We start from the raw sequence: 23,323 nt of genomic DNA, 5'->3' as shown, positions 1-23,323 counted from the left end.
TATCCATAATGGTTATAGGAGATTATTCAGACTATAATTCAATTCAAGAATAAAAAATTATCTGTTCTAATATTGAATAAGAATCGTTAGTATACTCTGAACTTTGGGGGGATACTATGTTTTCGAATGTTTTGGTTAACTATCAGTTTTCTCTTATCTATTGTCGCGGCGTCATATAATTTCTCCTGCTATTGCTCAATCTCTTGTCTCTTCTTACGGCGTCATTTAATTTTACTTACTATTACTCAATATCATCACTCTATGTATTTTATCTCTAGTTTGTCTCTACATAAGGTTCAGTGACTAAGCCTTGTACCACTCCGGATATTAGTAAAACTCATTCGTCCTAATCTTTTTTGTTTTTATTGAACATAGAGTCAGGCAAAGTGGCGTACTACATATATGGCATGTATTCTTGTCAAAGACATACACATTTTTAGTAAATATTTTAGAATGATAGACAGAGAACGAATAAATTAAAACATTAATGAAAAAAATGCCCCCAAACTGGATAACAGCTCATGTTTCATCAAAAATGACTTCTCTTTTTGTTTCCATACATAAGAATTCTCAAGTTATAACTTATGAGAGATAAGGAGAGCTTAATGCAGTTGCTTCAACAACAACCTTGGAGCTGACTGTATATATACATATGTGGCGCGTTAGCATAAAAACATTCATGAAAAAAAATCAAGAACAGGAGAAAATCCAAATATATTTTTTACTTCATACATACAGACGAGAAATTGAGTGTTAAATTCCTTCCCAATTTTGAATGAGAGGTTTATTTCAACAGTGAAAGATTTCACTTTTTCTTTTCTTTTTAAATTCCATTATATAATAGAATAAATTTTATATCTAAATATATTATATTATAATGAAAAAAAAACCCCAATATTTTTGTCTTCAAACATATCTCGCATCTCTTACTTTGCTTAATAAACCATTGATATTTTTATTAAAAATATCAATGACTAACAGTTCCTGAAGGGCCGGTTCTATGACTGGACTGGACAGAATAAATACAGACCCACACAACACTAGTCATATACTCTAGAAATCTTGAGCGAGAACCCCTTTCTCTCATGGCCAGGAATTAAAAAAGAAACGTTGATTGGTCTTCCAACGCAATAATGACCCAAAACATACGACTTTAACAACAAACGAGCGGCTCAAAAAGAAGCACATTAAGGTCATTGAGTAGTTTAGCCAGTCTACGGACCTCAATTGCATAGAAATTCTTTATCATTGGGGAACTTACAAAATCTGCAAGAGATCAAGACACGTATATACATACAACCCAGTATTTGATAGACAGATTTGAATCAATTACAGGCGTATTATTCAAATTCGTGGGATGATTTGAGATACCAAAGATAGTTTAAAGCAAACAATATTTGATTTAAGGGACTCGTATTGGCATCCTATATGACTTCGTTAAAATAAAATGTATCATTATTTTATTGTGATGCTCGTTTTTGGGTACTCTCAAGTGCAAATTGAAAATCACCCAAAGAGTTAATAAGAATAAGTTGACGATAATTCTTCAAATAATAACAAAATAGTCTAAATTCAATTTTGAGAATAATCATTCTTGCTTGTGTTAAGGGGTCACATATGTTTCAAAACTATTAGTATAGCTAAAAGACCCCCACTACACCGAAAGGAGAGGGGAATGTTTGAAATGTCCGTTATGCAACAGCTGTGTTATTAATTTTGAGAGGGAAAAAATTGTCAAAAAATAAACAAACCTGTCCGATAGGGTCGAAGAATACAAAAACAAGATCCACTAGATCTCCCAACCATAGAATCGTTTCATTTACGTCAAAGGGATAGTTCATATCTCCATCAACAAGGCCAGGAGTGTCCACAAATGTTATGAGATTGAACTTTTTATGTTTGGAAGTGGATATCTCAGTGGATAAATAGTCCAAAACACCTTGGAAATAAACGAGTGTGATCAAAAATGAATATATATATATTTTTCTGAAATAAAAACCCATGACCCAAAAATAGTATTAATAATAAATAAAAGACTAATTTTTGTGTTAGGTACACATAGTGATTATGTTCTATATATGTCATGTACAATTTGCAATTTGTATAAATAGCAAATTGTCCAAGTTGAAGCTACTAAAAAATTACAATAGACTCTCTAATGGTACAATTTTTACATGAACTTATCTACATATTCTGTGGCACATTACTCTGTTCAAAGCTCACAGTTATATATAATATTCGTAAATACATATTAAATGTGTCATTTTAATAGTTGGTACCAGGAGTGGGGAAAAGTCCTTGACTGTAGTTTATACACCATGAAAAGTACTTTTGAGTCCAACTCAAGTCTCCAGTCTTTGATTGTGGTATCAAGTGAAGGTGTAAGCCTTCAAAATATGGACTTGAATAGCAAGTCCCCACCTCTGGTTGATACTAATTAAAATGGCTGATTTGATTATGATTTATAAGAGCGTAGAAATTCCAACTTTTTCACAACATATATACCACAATATACAATTTATTCAGTTCCTTATAAGATAATTAAGTACATAAAATATTTAAGAAAATGAATTAAATTTTTTGTAAAAAAATAATATCAATAATTAATAGTATGTACAAAATGTGTTTTAAATAAATGATTTCTCAAATGTTTAGCTGTAGTATTTGAAGATAATTTCCCTAATGAATAAAGCCCTTCGAAGGGCAGCTATCCCGTGTATCCACAATAACATGAATACACTCTTGGACAGATAGGATAAAGATGCCCGGCGAAAAACCAAAATCATTTAGGTATTCAATTATAATATCACTGTGTATCGGAAGAGTTTAGTCTATAAGTACGGATGTGATTCGAAAAAGAAGATACGACAAGGGGATGATATCAGGTTGGGACGAAGGCTTGTGTTAGTGAATCTCAATTCGTTGATTTTTTTCTTCTTCTCAGGTTTTTAAAAGTGGATTATACAATACGACAAGAATAGAATAATTAATCATTGTTCTCCTTGCATTTTTTCCGTAGATAGTCCCGGAAAAAACGAAAAGAGGATGATGTAGAGAGAAAAAAAAAACGGACAAAAACTCACAAACACAAACGGTCACCCAGACCCACGATGATTGCCGCTTCTGTCAATCTCTGTTTGTTCTTTCATGGAGAAGAAAGAACAAACAGACTGAGGATCCAAGAGACAAAACCTTCCTTTAAAAGGGGTTTCTTATCAATATGTATCATGGAGAACACTCTTTCATTTCCGGGGACTGCACTCCCAAGGAGGTTTGACTGGATACATTGATAATGATTACTAATAATATAATTATAGTCTATGTAGAGGAAGGAGTAGAAGATAAGAGCAATGAGTCGACGACACCATAACAATACACGACGCGACACACGACATCATGTTCCAACTTCCCTTGCAAGATATCAAGTATACTTTGAATCGTATATAAGAAGAAAAAGTCGTCATCATTTCCTGCTAATTATTTGATAGTAAAAAGAGCGTGCGCGCGTAGTAAGGAGGCTCCGTAGTGGAGCTACTCTGCTCACCACGAGCAGAGTACAACAACAAAATCCTAGACCAACGCGAATTTACATGGGGTTAGGGGGTGAAGATGAAAGATGAGATACAGAAGCGCTACACTACGTATTATCATCATAATGTCTTGAAAAAAACCGCCAAAAAAGCCATGCATTAAATATGCGCGAATTCATATGTGGTGTATCAGCGCTAAAACAATCTTGAATAAATATTATCAAGGAAAGGAGAAAATAAAGTCCTAGTAATCTATTTTTATACTGGATAAATGTATACAACCCATGCTCTATTTACATTTTGCCCAGGGCGTCCGGGACTTTTTAATATATACATGAAATGTTCGGTTTTATTAGTTTTGTCAAAATAGAAAATGTCTTCTTTAAAAAAATAACAGAAACTAACCCTTCATTGGCCAAATTTTGACGTTATGGCATGCAAAAATCTAACTTTAGGAGAGGGCATCGTTTGTTTGTCATAATCAGAGTGGATCCTCAATACTGTAAGCAATTTAACTTAGAATAAAACTTTATAACTCATAGAAATTAATCACTTTAAAAAATTTAGTGATAAACTAGCTATTGATCCACAAAGTTTGCTTAAAATATTTTTTGGTTATGCTTCATGTAAAAATGAAAGAAGAAATTCCTCAATTTTCTAAAGTCAGGCACGCCTCCCAACATTGTTTTCAGATAGGTCAAAGTTTTTTTCAGTTGAGGCTCTATGGTTTTTGATCAAAAAAGATCAATTGGAAGCAAAAATCAGAGGCAGTGATAGTATAGAGTTCAATCAGCCGTTCCAGTAAGGTGTTTCTTATTTTTGTGCACTTGGCGTAAAAAAGTTTCCAACAATGTGCCAATTCCCACTTCAAGGAAGATACGTATGGTGCACCCCCTCACACGTCCAATATGATGCAAAAACACGGTGTAAAATTCATTTGTCTAACTTTTGGAGCAACAGCTATTACCCTCCGTCCAGTGCAGATTTGAATCCAATTTATTTTGGAATATGGTTGATTTATAAAGAAATTGTCTGGAAGAAGCCACATCCTAATTTGGATGCACTGAAAGCCTCCCTAATTAGAGAATGGGGCAACATTCGCTACGCTTTGGATGAATAAACCCCCAAAGAAATTCAACTAAAGTTGACAAAAGTTTACAAGGACTCTGCTCTTTCCATGGCAACTGTTAAAAAGTGGGCATCTGAATTTAAACGTGGTTGCACATCCCTGAAAGATGACCCACGTACAGGACGGCCAAAAACTGCAACCCCACCACGATCAATCGAAAAAGTGCATGATTTTGTGTTGGACAATAGACGAGTGAGATAGTTGAGGGTGTGAAATATCTTGAAAAAAGAATTAAGGACGCAAAAGCTCTGCGCAAGATGGGTACCACATTTCCTGAAAACGGATCAAAAGCAAATGCGCGAACTATTTTCACCTTACCCTAGTAGTTAAAAACATTCATATATGAGGCTTCATTTGGTCCCCTTTCAAATAGAGATTATCATAAGATTGTTACTTAATCATGACATGAGATCTTTAAGTGCAATTTGGGTTGCCTTCAAAGGATTAATCAGAGCATTTTATGAACAGATATAGAAGATAATTAATTAGTTGAAGAATACAAAATATGTCATCATTCAAGCTCAATTTTGTGCTGACAGACCACACATAGAGCGTTTTACTGACACCACATATTGCATCATAAACCGAAGAGACGCCAAGTTTGGGGGATTAGAGTTGATTTATTATTATATATTAGGTTTACATTCAAGTTATAACTATCGAGTTGGGTCAAAGTATAAATTAATTAAATTTAGGTTGTGATATTGTATATTTATTGACCACATCATTACTAAACAATAGTTTGAGTTTAGTGTAGTTTTTTGAATAATATTTCGGGAGGATAGTTCAATTAATTTTCCAAAAATTCTTGACTTTAGTAAAGTTGAGTTTTTATCGAGCTAATGGCTAAATTTGTACAGTTGTTTTGTATCGATAAGGGACAAGAAAAGTAGAATAAGTAGGGGATAATATCTTATTATTTCCATTTTAATTGTTAATTAATTGTCTACGAGATGAAAATAAGATTATATAACGATGTTATAACATATTTTTAATGGAACGAGGGTATAATATGTAATGCAACAAGGCAATGAAGTAATTTAATTTTGATTATTTTCTTATTTGTTAGTAGTAATGGGACGATGAATTAGAATCAGGAATATGAGAATTTGGTGTTTTTTCCGGAATCAGACTCGGGATCGGGAAAATTATGTTTGATTTCCAATTCTTATTTATTAATGGTATTTAACTATTTATTACTTTTTTGTAAGAAAAAATAAACCCCCTCCCCACATAAGGAATTTTTGCTTTTTACTCGAAATTTTAAAATGAAATATAATTTATCAAAAAAAATTACCAAAAAATTTAACTTTCTGTGTTCGAAAAAATTAGGTTTTTTTTTTCAAAAATTTCATATTATAACTTTCTTTCAAAAATTTCATATTATAATTTTTCTTTCAAAAATTTCATATTATAATTTTTCTTTCAAAAATTTCATATTATAATTTTTCTTTCAAAAATGTATTTTTTAGAAAATAGATGGAGATTTTTGAAATTTATTTTCAATAAATTTAATTTTTTGTGAACACCTGCGGATTTTTGAAATTTTTTTCCTGAAAATTTAATTTTTTGTTAATAATACTAAATTTTTGAAAAAAAATTCCAAAAAAATTTAACTTTTTGAGAGCAGTTAAGATTTTTGAAACTTTTTTGAGAATAGCCAAGGGTTTTTGAAGTTGTTTTTAATACATTTAATTCTTTTTTTTTTTAATTTCAAAAGCCTAGCCCCCTCGAAAATATAATCCTGTGGACGCCCCTTGATAGCAAAATGGTACTTTTTAAATATTATTTAAACTATTAAAGAATCGGAAATGGCATCGGAATCGGAAAAAATCGGGGGGAAATCGGGAAAATGTGGAATCTTATAGAACTTGGTTGTTTAGTCCTCCAAAATGAACGACATCAAAATTGTAACGTCACGTGAAAACGCTCAATATCAAATTCAATCTGACTTTCCAGTTTTCAATTCTCCATGAAAGACACATTCTTGATAAGGGTTAAGTCCTCTTATTAGTTGGTAATATTTTGACGTTCAATATATTTCAGTATCTCTCTTAATATTAATATAAAAAAATAGTTTTTCCTTCTTATAAAACTTGATTGTTTAGTCCCACAAAATGGCTGACATCAAAATTGTGACATTGCGTGTCAAATTCAATCTGCCTTCCAGTTTTTTAATCCTTAATGAGAGATAGATTTTCGAAAAGACAAAGTTGATTTGTTGGTCCAAGCAATATCACACGAACATTTTCCATATTCTTAATGATAAAAGGGTTTTTATTCTGAGAAAGTTTGATTGTTTATACCTCTCCAAGATGGTCAACATGAATAGCGCAGAGAATACGAATGTAGTCATCCATACTCAAATATAGGGTAAATCACTCAAACTTCCTTTTGTGTTGACGGACCACATATGTGGGAACGATTTCAACAAAAAAAAAAAGGGAATTATTTTTATATTAATAGATTTTTATCAAATATTTCTGTTTTCTATATTTTTTTTACTTTATAAAAGAACCCGTGAGGAATATTGAAATCCAAAATATAACTTACTAGATCAAATTTCAAAAAAAAAACAAAAAAACTATAACCATATGATAAATAACAGTCTATACAACATCTGAAATCCCTTGTAAAATCATTTGAAGCACTGCTTAGTGCGTCATTTGGCTTTAAATGTGCCGCAAAAATGACTTCTGAAAAACCATATATGGAGATAACATTTACATTCATTCTCAGAAGAGTCCAGAGTAGAGATAGGACGAGACTTGGATCCGAATCCAAAGTGCCCGGGTACGTAAGCTTGTATTATTCGTATTGATCCATGGCCCAAACAAGCTTTCCGTACTAGAAATTTTATTTATCTTAAAAAATATCCAAGGGATTTCCAGATCTTAAAATGACAATAGTATTGCTTAATAAAGACAGAATGGACCTAGGATACAGATCCGAAGTACTAGAGTACAGTATATGTAGTTATATTTGTATTATTCAGGATCCAAAGAGGCTTCCGGTTCTCGAAATTTTACGGAACTTAAAAAAGATCTAAGGGATTTTTAGAATCTTAAAAAGCTATCTTTATTGAACGTAGCATCTCTATTTATCTCGATTAGTGCTTGGAGAGACATCTCTGTTCATAAACATTTGCATCCCGTGATTATTCCAAATTTATTATAACAATAATTCTAATTATTATTTTGTAATAGTAGTAAAAATTTGGTTATTCTTTGTTTCGGCATCAGCTATCAGTAAAAAAGTATCCTTAATCCGGATCTTCTATTAATGAGGTCTGAACTTTGGGGTAAACGCTCATAAAATTAAAGATCCGTCTAATTTTGGTTTCGGATTTGGATCCGAAAGTTGGGATATCCTTGGCTTCCTCTGAAGTACAACAGCTTTTTAATATTGGTAATGAGACCCTTGGAGCCGGGGACGATGCGAGGGATATCTAACTTACTCATTCCCGCGTCAGAAGCGCTGATACACCATTTTTTTTGCCAAGTTGTCCTTCATCTGATGAAGACATTTGTTTTACAAGAATTGTTCTACCAGTTGATATGACAGAGAAAAAAAATCGGTTAATTATTTATTAAGTCAATGAAACCTTTCCAAAGTTTCATTTGAGGTTAATTGAGAAACGCTGTAGCTCTTATGAAAACAAAAATCATGCCCTGCCCTATAAATGGATGTGAATTGTGCTTAACAAAAATTTTGTATTATGTTTTTTTTTTTGTCAAAAAGTAACAGACACCCGATATCAATTTCGGTGCCGAAATCTCTATGGCAATATTGTTAGCATGATAACACTAAAGCTGATACTATGTAATAATTATGTGCTTATTATAAATGATGATTTATGATCACAACTATAGATAAAAATTGACGTAGTACTCATAGACTGATAAAAATCGATCATAAGACAGGATCGAGAAGACTGCAGTCTTTATAGTTTTTGAGGGACCTAACTAGGCCCAGCTAAATATTAAGCAAAGCACAATACAACTAATTTAAGAGGTTGTTCCCCATATGCAATTAATATGTATCATTTATAAGGATTTCTCTTCTTGACTACTATTACTCACATTTGATAAATCATTTTGGTATTTTAAGTACATATATAATTGACTAATTAATATATTATCGAGTATTATAATGATTCAAAAAACTCTTATTTTCTTTTTTATGAGTTTACTGTCTACTTCTACGATGAAGGGTAAGGAAAGGATGTACAGTGTATAAACATAATATTTCATTTTTATCGTCACAGTAAGTGACACCCAGTCTCCCACTCCCCTAGAGAGTAACAACAGTGACAGAGAAGAAAGTATATTAAAGTTGTTTCCTTTAGAGATATGAGATAATAATACTGGGTGTTACATAATTAATTAGACAAGTCAACAATAAAAAAATCTCTTAAGTTCCATATTAAATTATAGAAGTACGCGCACTAAGCACGGCTAAATATTGTTTTTTTCTAGATTCATGTTATAACTATAGATAGGACTGGTTCAAGATCAAAGACCTGAACCAGCTCGAACCATTTACGGACCATAAAAAGTTCCAAGGGATATTTCGGATCTTAAAAAGATTACTGTGTTACATAACACTTAATCTTAGTTATTGAAAAAAATTTATATATATCAAATGTAACGTTTCTATTTATCTTGATACGTGTTTCGAGCTAAATCTACAAAAACAGTTGTATTGCCTGGTTATTCCACAAGGCGTTACCTCACTAACACAAAAATGGTATTTGGTTGCCATCTCTCGATATTTCTTCCTCATTTCCTCCAAGGTTAATAGACATACAAGGTTATACCATAACGTTTCCCCTACCAATGTTAGACTTCCACCACGCTTTTTAATAGTGACGTCATAAAGTATAATTGTTACCAAGAATAGCTATATATCGCCTTCCTTGGGTGTTACTGTTAGATTACGGCTGTTATGTAGTCAAAATATGTCTGTCTTGCGCAGGGATTGGCACGGTACATCAAATTGAACATTTTGGTTGTTTCGGATGGAAAAAATGTTGCAATCTGACATATTTTCGTTGAATAATACTATAAGCTTTTTAAGATACGTAAAATCTCTCGAATCTTTTTTAAGATCCTTAAAAGCACGATTACCCAAAACCTGTTGGGATCTTGGATATTTTTGGATAGTACACGTTTACTTATAGCGTACCCGGGTACTTTGGATCCGGGTCCAGTACCTCTAAATATTAGCACAATTTTCCGAAAAAATATTATAGCTTTCTTTTGTGATGACGGGCGGGCCACCTATATGAAACCTAAAAGATTCTTAGGTTATTTATTCTTGTTGTTATTCAGTGTAATTAATCTTTTTATTTTTATGACACACAGCTAGGAATTCATAATTAATTTTTGAAAATGAAGAAAAATAAAATTATGATATGAGTTACTTCAGAATTCAATACGGGAGATCTTTCGCATCTTTATCTGTGGCAAGAAATTTCCAACCCCTCACTTTCCACTTGTGATTTACAAGTGTCAAATTACTTATCATTTCATGTTTTTTTGGTTTTTTTTAAGTAACAAGAAAATGGCTGAAATATTTTTAATTTCATGCTTTTTTAACGCCCATAGTTTCCCTATTTTTCTAAGAAATAAGAATCATTGCATTAGTATATGTATTAGTGATGTCACGGATCGGGGGTTCGAACGGATAAGCGAAGCAATAAACTGAGAAAAGGATTACAAGCGAACCGATTCTTACAAAATGAACTGGGTTGTTAACTGTGAATCATGGATATATCCTGAGAATACTTTTCAATCATCCTGTTACTACCTTCGACCGTTTCAAAAATTAGCGTGGCCGTTTAATACTAGAACGACAAGGGTATCATTTTGGATACCTATTTGGGATTCAATAAAATATCGTAAGCAAACTTCTTGATTGTATTTGTTTATAAGTTGTTGAATTTTCATAATTCATTCTATTAAACACAATTAAAATTAGTCATCGTTTGGTTAGACGTGGGTATCATATTCGATATCCAATCATTTCAAAATATCTTTTTGTTCTACAATTGTGTTTGAACGGGCTCAAGCAAGTTCAAACATGGATGAAAAACTCTAAAAGGCATCGTGTACCTAAATATAAATATAGATTTTGCTGAACTATACATTCTGATTCCACCTGTTATTGTGGAAGGATATCCAAGAAAAATTATCCATTGAAGAAATAATACATTATTTTGAGTCCAAATTGTAATTTGATTCAGAAGGTGATGCTTTTGAATTTGAAGCAGATAAAAAATATGTCCAAGACCTTATTCAATTTTTTCTGATTCTGATGACTATTCTCAAGTTTTTGATAAGCCACAATATAAGTAATTTTGTTCAATGCCATTATTAGTTTTTATAGATGATATATGTATTTATTTACAACTAACTAGTATATCTAAGATTTCAAGAAATGCCAGGATGCAATCAAGTGACTCAATTCCCGCCTTTCAAGAAACATCAATCAACCGAATTATTAGGAGAGTCAATGAATGTCGGCAAGGATACCACAAGGAATGGCACAAACAAATAGGCTATAGAGAAAGTTCAGCCAGTTTCAGACAAGAAAACGTTTTAAAGGATGTCCCAAGTCCATCATCATGTGTAAAACGTAACATCATTACAGATACAAATATTTAAAAAAATACATGGGTATCATTTTTGATATCCACAGTCATTTAAGGGGGGTTGTTACCATCCATCTTTCTAGTGTTAAAAATAGATAACTACAGACAGGAGGGAACCAGGTCAAACACCTTGTACTCAGTCACGACCCGTGATCTTTTGCCAACCTAGGCCTTATAAAAAAGAGACAAATAAATTGATTACTTAATTGAAGAAGATTTTTGACTTCTTTCTGAAGATCCACCCTAGGGGACCGCCTATAACGAAAAGGAAACCCTACCCGCTTGTACCAAGCTGGTATTACATTAGGGAGAGGTGTTTATTTGTGACATTGAGCAAAATCAATTCCAGTCCAAATTTCCTAATGTGAACCTTACTTGTAAATATTTTGCTGTACATAGAAAAAAATTAAAATCAATTTCAAAACCCCTACCCCCAAAAAGACTTTCATACAGAAGAATATAACCCAGATTTTTCATTTTGAAGAAAAATATATTGTAGCCCAACGAACAACTTTGGATAGTCAAACGATCAAAAATACTACACTGACCCCGAAATCGAATCAAATAAGTTTCAAGCTGAGGTTATATATTTAGAACATTAACTTTAAGTTAAATGCACAACTTTTAATTCAAAACAAGTATTCACGATGCAGGAGACCCGGAGGAACACCGTTATCGAATTGGCTTGCGCGAGACTCATCCCAGCGTATATCATGATGCCCAGATATACAAAGAGAAACGTCTACGACGTCTAGAACCGATGGAAGGAGGAGAGGACATGTAACAGAAAAATTAACTATTACCGGAGGTATAAAAAACGCACTTCCAGATTCCTAGTACGCCTAGTCGGTCCGTAAAGGCATTTCCAGTGACTCCGATTAACGTTTTTACGGGGGGGAAGCAAAGTAAGCCGTGCAACAGTCTACAGGGGCATAACCACTAACCTAAGAGTGAAGTCATACCGCCTCTACAAAAGACATATCCTTACAGACAAAATGAAAGGCACTCGAGCTGCCACGGAAGAAAATTGCTGAACGATTTGAAGTCCAATGGTAACCAAATCATATTTTATTCGGATGAGATTATTATATTAAATTAAAACAATTTCTGATTTAAAAATAAATTAAGTACTGCTGCTTAACTGGACCTCTTAGAACCAAATATTTTTTTGTAAGTGAAAGATCAAATATTTATTTTTTAAATGAATTCCTTCGGCTTTAAAATAAATTAAAAAACCTCAGTCCTTATTCCAGTCTAAACAAAACCCTTTAATAAAGTATGTTTGAACATTCAAAATTGAATTTTGTTAAGATTCAATTATTGATTTCAAACCCATATTTTGCAATAATTTAAGTTGTTGTTTTTTTTTTTGCACGAAATAGGTTTATTTTAATGTCGATTATTGATTTTTTTTTTTTTTTTTTTCATATTTAATAATTGGATTAAACTTTTTAAAAGTCTAAAAATACTCAATAAATTCTCACAACCAAATTTTATACGACAAAACAAATTACAGATTGGTAATGAACATGTCAAGTACTAATAGAATTAGATATGGAACTTAAACGATTTTTGAAAGTGCTATGAAAAATAAGTCGCATATTATGTATGTCCTTATTTAGGACCGAGGACTGCGGTCTAGTCCAGTCCCACTTGTTGGTCCTTAAATAATGTAAAAATGATCCCTCACGACGTCATTGCGAGTGTTTTTCCTCTTATTAATGATTCAGTTATATACTAAAATTAATTTAATAATTAAGAAATATTATAAATGTTCGTAGTATACTTCATTATAATGAAAAAATTAATATGTTTGGCAGGATAAGTACTTAAAACATATATTTTTTGTCTCAATAAACCATTGATATTTTAGGAGAAAATTCAAGGACCGATAAGACAGGTCCTAAGACTGGACTGAATAAATAAGTGTACCTTCACTACACTACATATCGCTAACATTATTAATTAAAAAATGAAAAAGGATATCGCAAGTTTGGAAAAAATATAATCTCAGAACCTCGACCAACGGGGTTTTTTTGGGGGGCAGGGGAGGTCAATGTCAATCTTCTTTTAATAGGTAAGATGGAGTTGCACTTATTAACTTATCAACGTATCGATTTATTTTTCAAATTCATATCTAATACTTGGAAGAGGGAAAAATTATAAATACTCAAAAACACCTGAGATAACATAAAATAAATATGGTAGCCTTGATTCCTGAGAGACAGCATATTAGATGTTGATAAATTGATTTTAAGAAAAGGGAGTATTCAATCACCATTAATCTGCTACAAGATGTCATCATGACAAGTTCAAAGACTTATAGACCTTGTATCAGTGAATGAATATTTTGTCTGAGAAGGCTACATCTTTAAACAATCTATGAATCCCTTTCGTTCATCCTTCTCGAAGTCATGATGGTCATGGATTGAAATCGATTAAAGGAACTCTGAAGCTTATGATGACCCTTACGCTTCGTACTAGTCCCTGCCTAATCTAATTTTTTCAACATGACATATTGAGAACTCATTATGTTCAATTCAATCTCTACCAACTGGTTATCATTTGGAGCACTCGAATCCCAGATTAAACTCACATATATTAACTAATGTTTCATTTGAAGATAAGATATCGCGTCTGTTGTTTGAGTAAAAGATATTACTCGCGTATTATGTAAAAATATATTAACTAATACCCTTATACATATTTTACGTTATAACTGATAGTTATAAATAACTCTATGATAAAAAAAGTATTAATCTTTTTCGATCTTTCAGTAATATTAACGATAATAACAGGGTAGTGAATACTACTTCGTTTAATTGTATTATTCAGTGGTGTAGAGAGTTTCTATTATTAAGTTACGCACCAAAAGTTGGGCATATGGTCCGAGCATTTACTCTTTTGGTAATGATTTATGCGTCAAATTAACTCCCCTTAGGCTTAAAAAATAATTTTGTTTCAAAATAAACACATTAAAAAAACGGTAGTTTTTTAATATTTAAATTGCATTTTCTTAGAATTTGATGATTGCATATACTATAATATAAGCACATATTGCAAATCAACTTAAAATTTTACAAACAATAAATTAACATTCATGTAAATTACTAATTTTTACATTACTCAAAAGTTGGTTCAAACCAATAAAAATGGTAAAAATACTCAAAAAATGGAAATTAAAAATTCTCAAAAACATGACGCGAAAAAACTAATAACAAATTCGTAATCCTATCATTGAATATAGGATTTAAAAGATTTTTTTTTTTTTTTTTTTTACCTTCTGTAATTGATTAATTAGGAATGTGTAACGATACAACTCTTAATCTTCCAGTGTAAGGCATTATAAAATCAAAAAAATGTTTTCATCAATCCTTCAGAAATAATGTTATTCAATCCGGTCTCGATATCGTATCCTTCACTACAAATATCGTAGCTTTACAGCCAAACTAATAACCAGACTTTGATTTGAAAACGAGCGCTGTTCATATTTTTCGTTCATTTTATAGCGCTAGAATGGGGAAAATTGAACAATTACAGGAATTACCTTCGAACAAAGTTCATTTTCTTGCTCCTTTTTTATAGTTCTCAAAAGACATCTTTTAACCAAAGATAAAGCCAAGTGGGGAAACACATAATTGTCAGCACTAATTTCATTGCTTTTTTCGCTAATTTACGAAGATTCCATAAATAAATCTATAACCAAATACATAACCTTCATGAATTCACAAAGATAATTCTACGAATAAAAATTGCATCCGTAACGAGGGCAAATGATTAAGTGACGTCATGTATTGTAGCCCAAAATAAACATCTTGTGATGATAAAGTATTTTCATAACCAATTCAATTCGATTACATCTTTGTTGTATCGTATTTAAAAAATGAACGAATGAACAGGAAAAGTGATAAAGGGTCCAAGTCAGCTAATTACTAATTAATATTTCCGTAGTATTTGAGATCAATTGCAAACAAAAATATCGAATATATAAAATTATAACCTGTTGAATTCACCACAAATTCACCTCAACCAATTTGAAAAATACCTCATAGTAAATATCATTTATTTTTATAGTTTAAATCATAGTTTGTTGAATCATTATAGGTTAAACTCGAATTGATGAACTAATAAATATATATAATTATCACTCTGAATCTTACCTGGAAATTCAGCTAACGGTTTAAAATGAGGATAAAGATGGAGTGTAGCCTTTCCAAGAAGAGATTCACGTTTTTTACCGCTTGTTACAAATGAGAATCCTTGTGTTTCAATAGCTACCCCAGTCTTTTGAATATGTTCCTCGATATACCTTAAAAGAAATAATTAATAAATAGTTAAGAGGCAGTCCCTCTAAACTTAGTGCTACAGGGATATTCACACGGCCAGTTTAAGGGCAAGCGCTTTACTAGAGGATCTACGCTGGATAGAGTTTCGTAAAAATTGAATATACAGTGGAGGAATTAAGTATTTGATCCCTTGCCGAATTTGTAAGTTTTGCCACTGATAAAGATTTTTTAGGGAGTTAGTTCCGAAGACTGGCTAAGTAACTCCTTGAACTTAATGTGCTTCTTCTGGAGCCACTCCTTTGTTACTTTGGCCCTTCGTTTTTGGGTCATTATCGTGGTGGAAGACCCATCCATGTCCCATTTTAAGTGTCCTCCCATGAAGGAAGGAGGTTGTTGCCCAAGATCTCGAAGGTGAATCCCTCCTCCCTTCAATGCAATGAACCACCCCAAAAACATAACTTTTCTACCACATGCTTAACGGTGGGGATAGTGTTATTGCCATTGGGGAGTTATAATCAGCACTTCTTACATACACTTTTTTATTAATAATATACAGGATGGTCCAGATAAATTGAGAAAATCTTTAATAATGAACGAACTAGATGTGGGTAGTACCATATTTTTATTATTATATGAAAGCTACATTTAATGGCATTCAATTATTTATAATGAGATTCGTCTTTCTTAATCACCTCGGCCACATGGTGCCGGAAGCTGTGGCAGCCTTGGGAGACCTCGTGCGGATCCGTCTTTACCTTTGCACTGGTTCTGGTTTTGCATTTTTAATTTACATTCCCTGAATTGATGGAATAGCCCAAGGAAGAAATTACACCTTCCAACAGGATATTGCACCGGCCCACAAGGCCAAAAAGTGAAGGATGTCTTGGAAAAATAATGTCCTCACTTTTGGAGCCCGGACTTTAGCCTGTAAACAACCCGAACAGAATCCATCCGATGTTTATCTCTATGAGAGGGTCGAGTGAGACCTGTGCCAAGTATCATTCGTCTGTGAACGCTCTGAAGAAGTCCATTATCCGTACAATGGTAAAACTGGATCCGCACGAGGTCGTCCGGGCCTGCCAAAGCTTCTGGTCCCGAGTGCTATGTTATCAAGAAAGGCGGATCTCATTGTGAATAATTTAATATCATTAAATATAGCTTTCAAATAATAATAAAAATATGATTCTTTATAAGTCTTTAAAGATTTTCCCTGTAATGTTTCTCAGTGTTAAAATAAACCTACAATTCAAATTATAGACCGTTTTTTTTCTTTATCAGTGGCTAACTTAAATAATCGGTAATGGATTAAATACTTATTTTCTACCCGGTATACACCAAGAAACCATAAAAACAGAGAAAGACTTGTCCTTTTTTCTTAAATTTTGTCATTTTAAAAATAAAATAAAATATTATTCTCTTTATAAATATTATTGATATTTTTATGTTCCGCTCGAAAAAAAAAGATCATTTGAAAAAATGCCACTATTAAATTTTCTAAAAAACTTGAATTATTTTTTAGATAAAGTAAGTTTACCAGAAAAGGAACGACTTTATTTAAAAGCCAAAGGTAATTAATTCTAAGTTTTTCGGAAAAAAAAACACAACAAAATTGACGAATTTGAAATAGTAATATTTTTAAATTGTGTTCTTTATTATTATGTCTTCACTTTACGAGAAAATATGATTTTGATCATTGCGATCCAAAATGAAGATTTTTTTTTCACTTCCAAAGAAATTTCGCTTTTTTTTTTGTACTTAATCGAACTCATTTTCTCCGATTCAGAAAAATAATAAAAATATTTTTTGAATCCGAAAACATGTATCTGTAAACTATATTTGATGCTTATGTTTTTTTATTATTTAAATCCTTGCAGGCGAAAAATAACACTCATTCATGAAGCCATTTTCAGGCTTATAGAGGTACAATCAATCAGGAATAAGTTGTATTATTTTTGTATGCAAGTTGTCAATTTTACTAGTTAAATGCTCTTAAAAAGGGAGGTCAATACTGTAGCAAAGTCAAGACTATTGTACTTTTGAGTCTAGAAAATCTCGAACCCACCACAAAAAGTATTAATTAATATGCCCTCTTTAAAAAGCCACATTACTTTACAGGCTAAAATACTAATTGAGTTTTTAATTTTCTCATGGAACATTGAATACATAACCAATGTAAGGTTGCGTTGAGTAAAGTTCCGAAATTAAATATAATTAAGTCGATTAATTATGTAACATAACTATACATATGTATAGTTCTTTCAATATCGAAATAAATCGTAATTAAATTCTAAAAACTTGACTTTTTTTAATAGGCTTTAAAAGCCAAACTTATATCTGTTGAAGGTATTAATGCTCTATGGCTTAAATATCAATAATAAATTACCGTGGACAAAAATGTTGTTACATAGTGTAATTATAGAATGATTTTTACCAAAATTGAGTATAAATAAGGAGGTTATTATTTCCTACGAATAATTATTGTTCATTTTTATTATCAAAATTATTTTAATCCCTTGGAGGCCACAAATTGCAAATAAGGATACAAAAATTCATTGTCTCAATAAGCAAAAAGATTGTGTGCATTTGAAAGGAGCCACATGATGATAGGTGCCAAATTAATTTGCATAAATCAAATGGAGGCTCGTAACTACATAAGAAGACATGACCAAGATAAACGAAGGAAATATAAATTATATAATATGTACTCCATCAACACTAAAGCAAACTAAAATGATTCCCTTCAAAATTAACCGTTTGACATAATTTTTATATTATTCCATTTTCTACTTCTGTTAATAAAATATTCAGATTAACCCTTTGAAGCAACCGCAAATTACACCTAAAGATCCCAAAAACTCCTTATAATTAAAGAAAAATAATAAGATACACAGTCAAACCAGGTCTAACAGCCACCTATGTTAAGCGTTACACCGCACTAACCAGCGGTCATATCCAATTTTCAAATTTAGATTTCTTACAAAATAGGAAACTTAGTTTAAGAGTGTCACCTGTACAATGCAGTTTCTTTTTCAGTTTCCCTTGCCTGACCGCTTAATACAAGTTTGACTGTATTATAGATTAAAGGCCAAATCCTATAATTGACCAAAATATGTCCATAAAATATTGGCCTATAAAATCTGATGGCTAGTAATTTTGCCTTGGGACATTTGGCCCTAAAGCTATTTTGCCTCAAGGATATTTCACCTTAGAATACAAATAAATGAGATTTATACGTAGTTATTATTTATTTATTGCGTAAAACACATGTTTCCTTTCAATTTTCTAATCAAAATTGGTAATGTGAATTACTATAAAACGCGTAAAATTTTTGTTTTCTGTTGAACTAATGATTTAATTATGTTCTTTTCTCGTATAAGGTTTGTTCGTTTTTCTAACATGAATAATCCATCATGTTTAATAATAATTAATAACGGAGTATTGATTAGTATTTATTCCGTTCGAATCGTTGTCCTGTTTTTTATTTTTCTTATATTACTAATTTTATTATCTATTTTGTCTCTGGTTCGAATCCTTAATTAGTGAATATTTGATAATATGTATGCATTGAAATTTTGGGTGTAATTCTATGATTATTTATATATTTTTCAAGGCGAAATATCAATGATGCAAAATAGTTTAAGGCAAAAGTACCTAATATCATAAAATATACCCCATCGATAATAACTCGACAAAAATATTTTTTTCAATTTACAAAAAATAAGACATAAACAAGTTTGTTTAATATATAGAAACACAACTGTGAACAAGTGGATGTTCCCAGTAACAACTGTAGTTGTCATTGTGATCAATATTATTTTTTTGTAAATAACAGGGGGGTGGGATCAAATTAAAGGCCAGTTCTTGCCACGTGGGATCTTAACAAAGTACTTTTAATCCAGATGATTGGAGATGGATGAAAATAGTTAATAGCTTATAATATGAGTCAAAAGGAATACAATTGTGAACATATGAGTTCGAATATTAATTTGGTGAATTTCATAGATAACTTATAATTTCAAATATTGGGATAATGATAAGGTCAATAATTTCTATGTAATTAACAAAATATACATGGAATGGATAGGCTGCATCATTCATATTATGCCCTCAAATAGACCAAAGGTATGCTCCTGCCTATACCTGGGCCCCTATTATTATTAGTTATCTCTATAATTACCAATTAATAAATGAGGATTTCCCAGCGGAGTGATTCCCTATGAGCATGATATTGATCTTCTTCCTTGGAGCTAGGATTTTAAGACCTAGATCTCCAGCAATTTTAACGAGTCCGAACTTGGAATCTGCATAGAGATCATGACATTCCTTCAAGATTCGCTCGTTGACGTTTAGGATGGACTTTTGATCCAAGGGATTGTTAGCAGATTCCCGTGTTCTTGAAGTACTCTTCGTCATCCTGGAAAAGGTCATTTGAAGATATAATATATATAATTATTAAGAATATTATCGAATAATTTAGTTACGGCTTACCTGACTATGACTTTAACTGGGGTCGTGATTGTATACAACTAAAAACTAAAGGTCTGCTTGCTATAAAAATAAAGGAATGCCGGTTGGAAAATACATTCTATAAATTTTAGTAATAAAACTACTTTGCAGTACTACTATTGTCTATACGTAAAAAGGAAGCAGCCAATGAACAAACAATTTTTGCATGACGTCATTACGTACACACACTCTTGATGTCATTTGTTGACGTTCTACGTCAGTACGAAAATTTATCAATGAAGTTTGTGTTTTTCATTGTACAATGTAGGGTAGACTGGATTACATTGCTGTTTGTTATTTTATTTGTAAAAAATGACAATCGTCATTGGCGGTTCAAAATTAAAATATAATGTACATAGTATATAGTTTCAGATGTGCACTTCAATAATTATAATTAATTAATTACGTGGTCATAAATTATAATCACTCTGCTCCGACATTTAGGGTTATTAAAAAATCCTATTATACGATGTAGACAATATCCCTAAAAAATATTCTTTTGAGGGTGGTATCTTATTCTATAAATTCAATATATAATTGTTTGTCATAGTTATTAGTGTTGAGACCGAACTTTTACAGAATTAGTTTGATCTTACAAAAGTGATAGCGGTGTCAGACGTGTCATTGATTTCCTGACCCAAGCTCAACACTAATAATTATGAGCCTTCGGCCTTCCGAAATGCAAGTTTTTTTTTTCGAGTTTTAGGTTTCGGTTCGAAAAACCGTGGTCTGAAACCCTGGACACAAGAAGAAAATACTCTTCGAGGAAAACCGCCATTTTTATTACTTAATATTTTTTGTCTTATATTTTTATGGGACATATCAAGAACCGGTTTTACTGAAAGACCGATCCAGACCAAAGTTTTACAGAATTAGTTTGATCTCACAAAAAAAACTATACGGTGTCAAACGTGTCTAGGATTTACAAACCCACAGCCAACACGAACAATTATGTGTCTTCGCCCTTCAGAAATGCAATTTGCCCTCATTCCCTCTCCTTCCAAGTTTTTACGAGGTCTGTGTTTCAGTTTGGAAATCCTAACTAGTTTTAGAACGTTATAATTTTATATAATTCGGTCCAACTTTGGTCTCAACCAGTCTCGTAGTAAAATACAGTCTACACAAAAAGTCGGGTGTTGACGGGTTCCACATTTTTTTAGCAATTTTATAAAGAAAAGATTAAATCGTTCTACGATTTTAATTAGTGACAACGATTCTTATTTTAGTCTATGGGTTGAAGGTTATACCATAACGTAGGTACGACTGATGTTTGACTTCCACCTCGCTTTTAATATTGACGTCAAAGTAGATGAGTGGTTGCGTGTTTTGTTAAAATCTGTTTTTCTTCCCCCAACAATCGGTTCTATGTATCAAATTGAAAATTCTAGCAATAGTGACGTTATAGACTATGAGTGGTTATGTGTTTTGTCAAAATTTGCCTGTCTTGCCCAGCAGTCGGTACAATACATCAGATTGAAAATTCTAGCAAACCCGATTACACCATATTCTAACCTTTTATTTCTATTAACCTTGTATGGTTTGAATTTGGTCTCGGTTGTTCTATAAAAATCCCTCATGACCGAACCAGGAAAAAAATTTGATCTCGATCCGAGTCTAAAAACTACATTTTACTATAGTACTATATGTCAAATTAAAGGCATTTTAGAATATTCTAGTATATAGTAGATTCAATATTCTTAATGTTTAAATAACATGGACTTTTAAGGAAATTGAATTACTTCTACGAATGGAGTTTTTGACGTATTACTCATCACAGAATAATAAAAAAATCATCTTCGAGGTGGTCCAATTACTTTTAAATAAATCTTTTTTTTACAAAAAGAAAAATGTCCTATTCTAAAGCAAAGTTTTAAAAAACTATTTTTCACAAGGTAACTTTTTACTGTCCAGAATCTTTTTGGGCGATTCCAGATTATAATTATTGTAATAGAATTAACGATAGAGTTACTTCGGTTCAAATGAGACACTGGGTGCATTTGACACAACCCGCTTTTGACTGGAACCCTGCACTGGATATAATATATAAAAAATATGTATATTAGAAATATAATGTCTCTCAATGTTGAAATAAACCGACCATTAAAATCATAGACCGTTCTTTTTGTCAGTGGGTAAACTTATAAAATGGGCAAATAATAGAATACTTATTTCCCACACTGTTTCCCGAGCAGAGTATGTTTGGGACGGGAGGGGGACGGGAGGGGTTGCAGTGCTTTAGTAAATTAATATAATAATATTAAGCTTTAAAATTAAAATTTGATGTTTGACTACCCTATTTCTCATTTTGCTTTCATATTAAGTAATCTTTCGAAATCCACTATACTTTCCTTGTAATAATGCTATTTTAAATGTAGAATGTTCTACTCTTTATAGCAGTAATTCCTTTTTTCTCATCAACACCATATAACAGGCAGTCGATGTTAACACGGGTCTTCATTTGGTAATACTGGGAGAAAATTCAATAGTGAATCAAAAAGAAGAAAGACCACACGCAACAACCTTTTTTCCTTTTTACCAATCCTTTCTTTAGTAATACCATAAATCTCACTCCAGCCTTTTCCTTGCACTCTCCAAAAAGCCCATTCCTAGATATATGTTTGGATCAAGGTATATAGAAATACTATGTATTTCTATATACCTAGGTTTGGATGACCTTTATTTATAAAAAACAAGTTTTTTAACAGTTTTATTTTTGACTACAACCGGTATTTTTTATTTACAAAATATTACAAATTCTGCATATACCTGTTTTCATCGGTCAGGCAAAAAAGGAAACTGAAAAAGCGACGACTTAGAGCACGTGACCTCTTAAACCAAGTTTCCTGTACGTACAAGTTCTAAATTTTAAAACTGGGTATGTGCGACGACACACATAAAACAGCTGACTTTTAGACCAGGCTTTACTCTAATTCCATCAAATTTTCCACAGAGAGGAGGGAGTGTCGTTCGTTGTCCTGGAAATGAGAACTTAGTGAGGCTATGACTCATCCTGAGAGTCGGTCCAGACCCAAATTTAATATTTTCACCCATAATTTTTTTTTCTTCTTAAAAAAAAAAGTCATTTTAAAAATGGACTGGTTCAAAATTGACTTTTTTGTCGACTGAATTTTAGTACGAGACTGATTCATACCGAAGTTGGACCGAATTAGTTGAAATTATAACGGTTGCAGAGCGGTCTAGGATTTCAAAACCGAAA

At 32.0% G+C, this 23,323-nt stretch overlaps 1 protein-coding gene across 1 annotated transcript in view; it reads right to left on the bottom strand.

Annotated features, from left to right (window-relative positions):
* LOC121116222 (sarcalumenin) overlaps positions 1-21,093 on the bottom strand; it is a 28,166-nt gene extending 7,073 nt beyond the window's left edge. The window contains exons 1-4 of the mRNA XM_040710466.2: positions 20,089-21,093; positions 19,778-20,014; positions 15,475-15,623; positions 1,752-1,939 (exon numbers count right to left, since the gene is read on the bottom strand). Of these exons, the coding sequence (XP_040566400.1) occupies positions 1,752-1,939; positions 15,475-15,623; positions 19,778-20,013 (573 nt within the window). The 5' untranslated portion in view covers position 20,014; positions 20,089-21,093. The remainder of the gene's footprint in view (positions 1-1,751; positions 1,940-15,474; positions 15,624-19,777; positions 20,015-20,088) is intronic.
* Between the last annotated feature and the right edge of the window lie 2,230 nt (positions 21,094-23,323).

Source organism: Lepeophtheirus salmonis, chromosome 4 (genome assembly GCF_016086655.4).
Source record: "Lepeophtheirus salmonis chromosome 4, UVic_Lsal_1.4, whole genome shotgun sequence".
NCBI classification, from domain to species: Eukaryota; Metazoa; Arthropoda; class Copepoda; order Siphonostomatoida; family Caligidae; genus Lepeophtheirus; species Lepeophtheirus salmonis.
The sequence above is the reverse complement of the archived record's forward strand: the minus strand, read 5'-3'. Positions and strand labels throughout refer to the sequence as shown.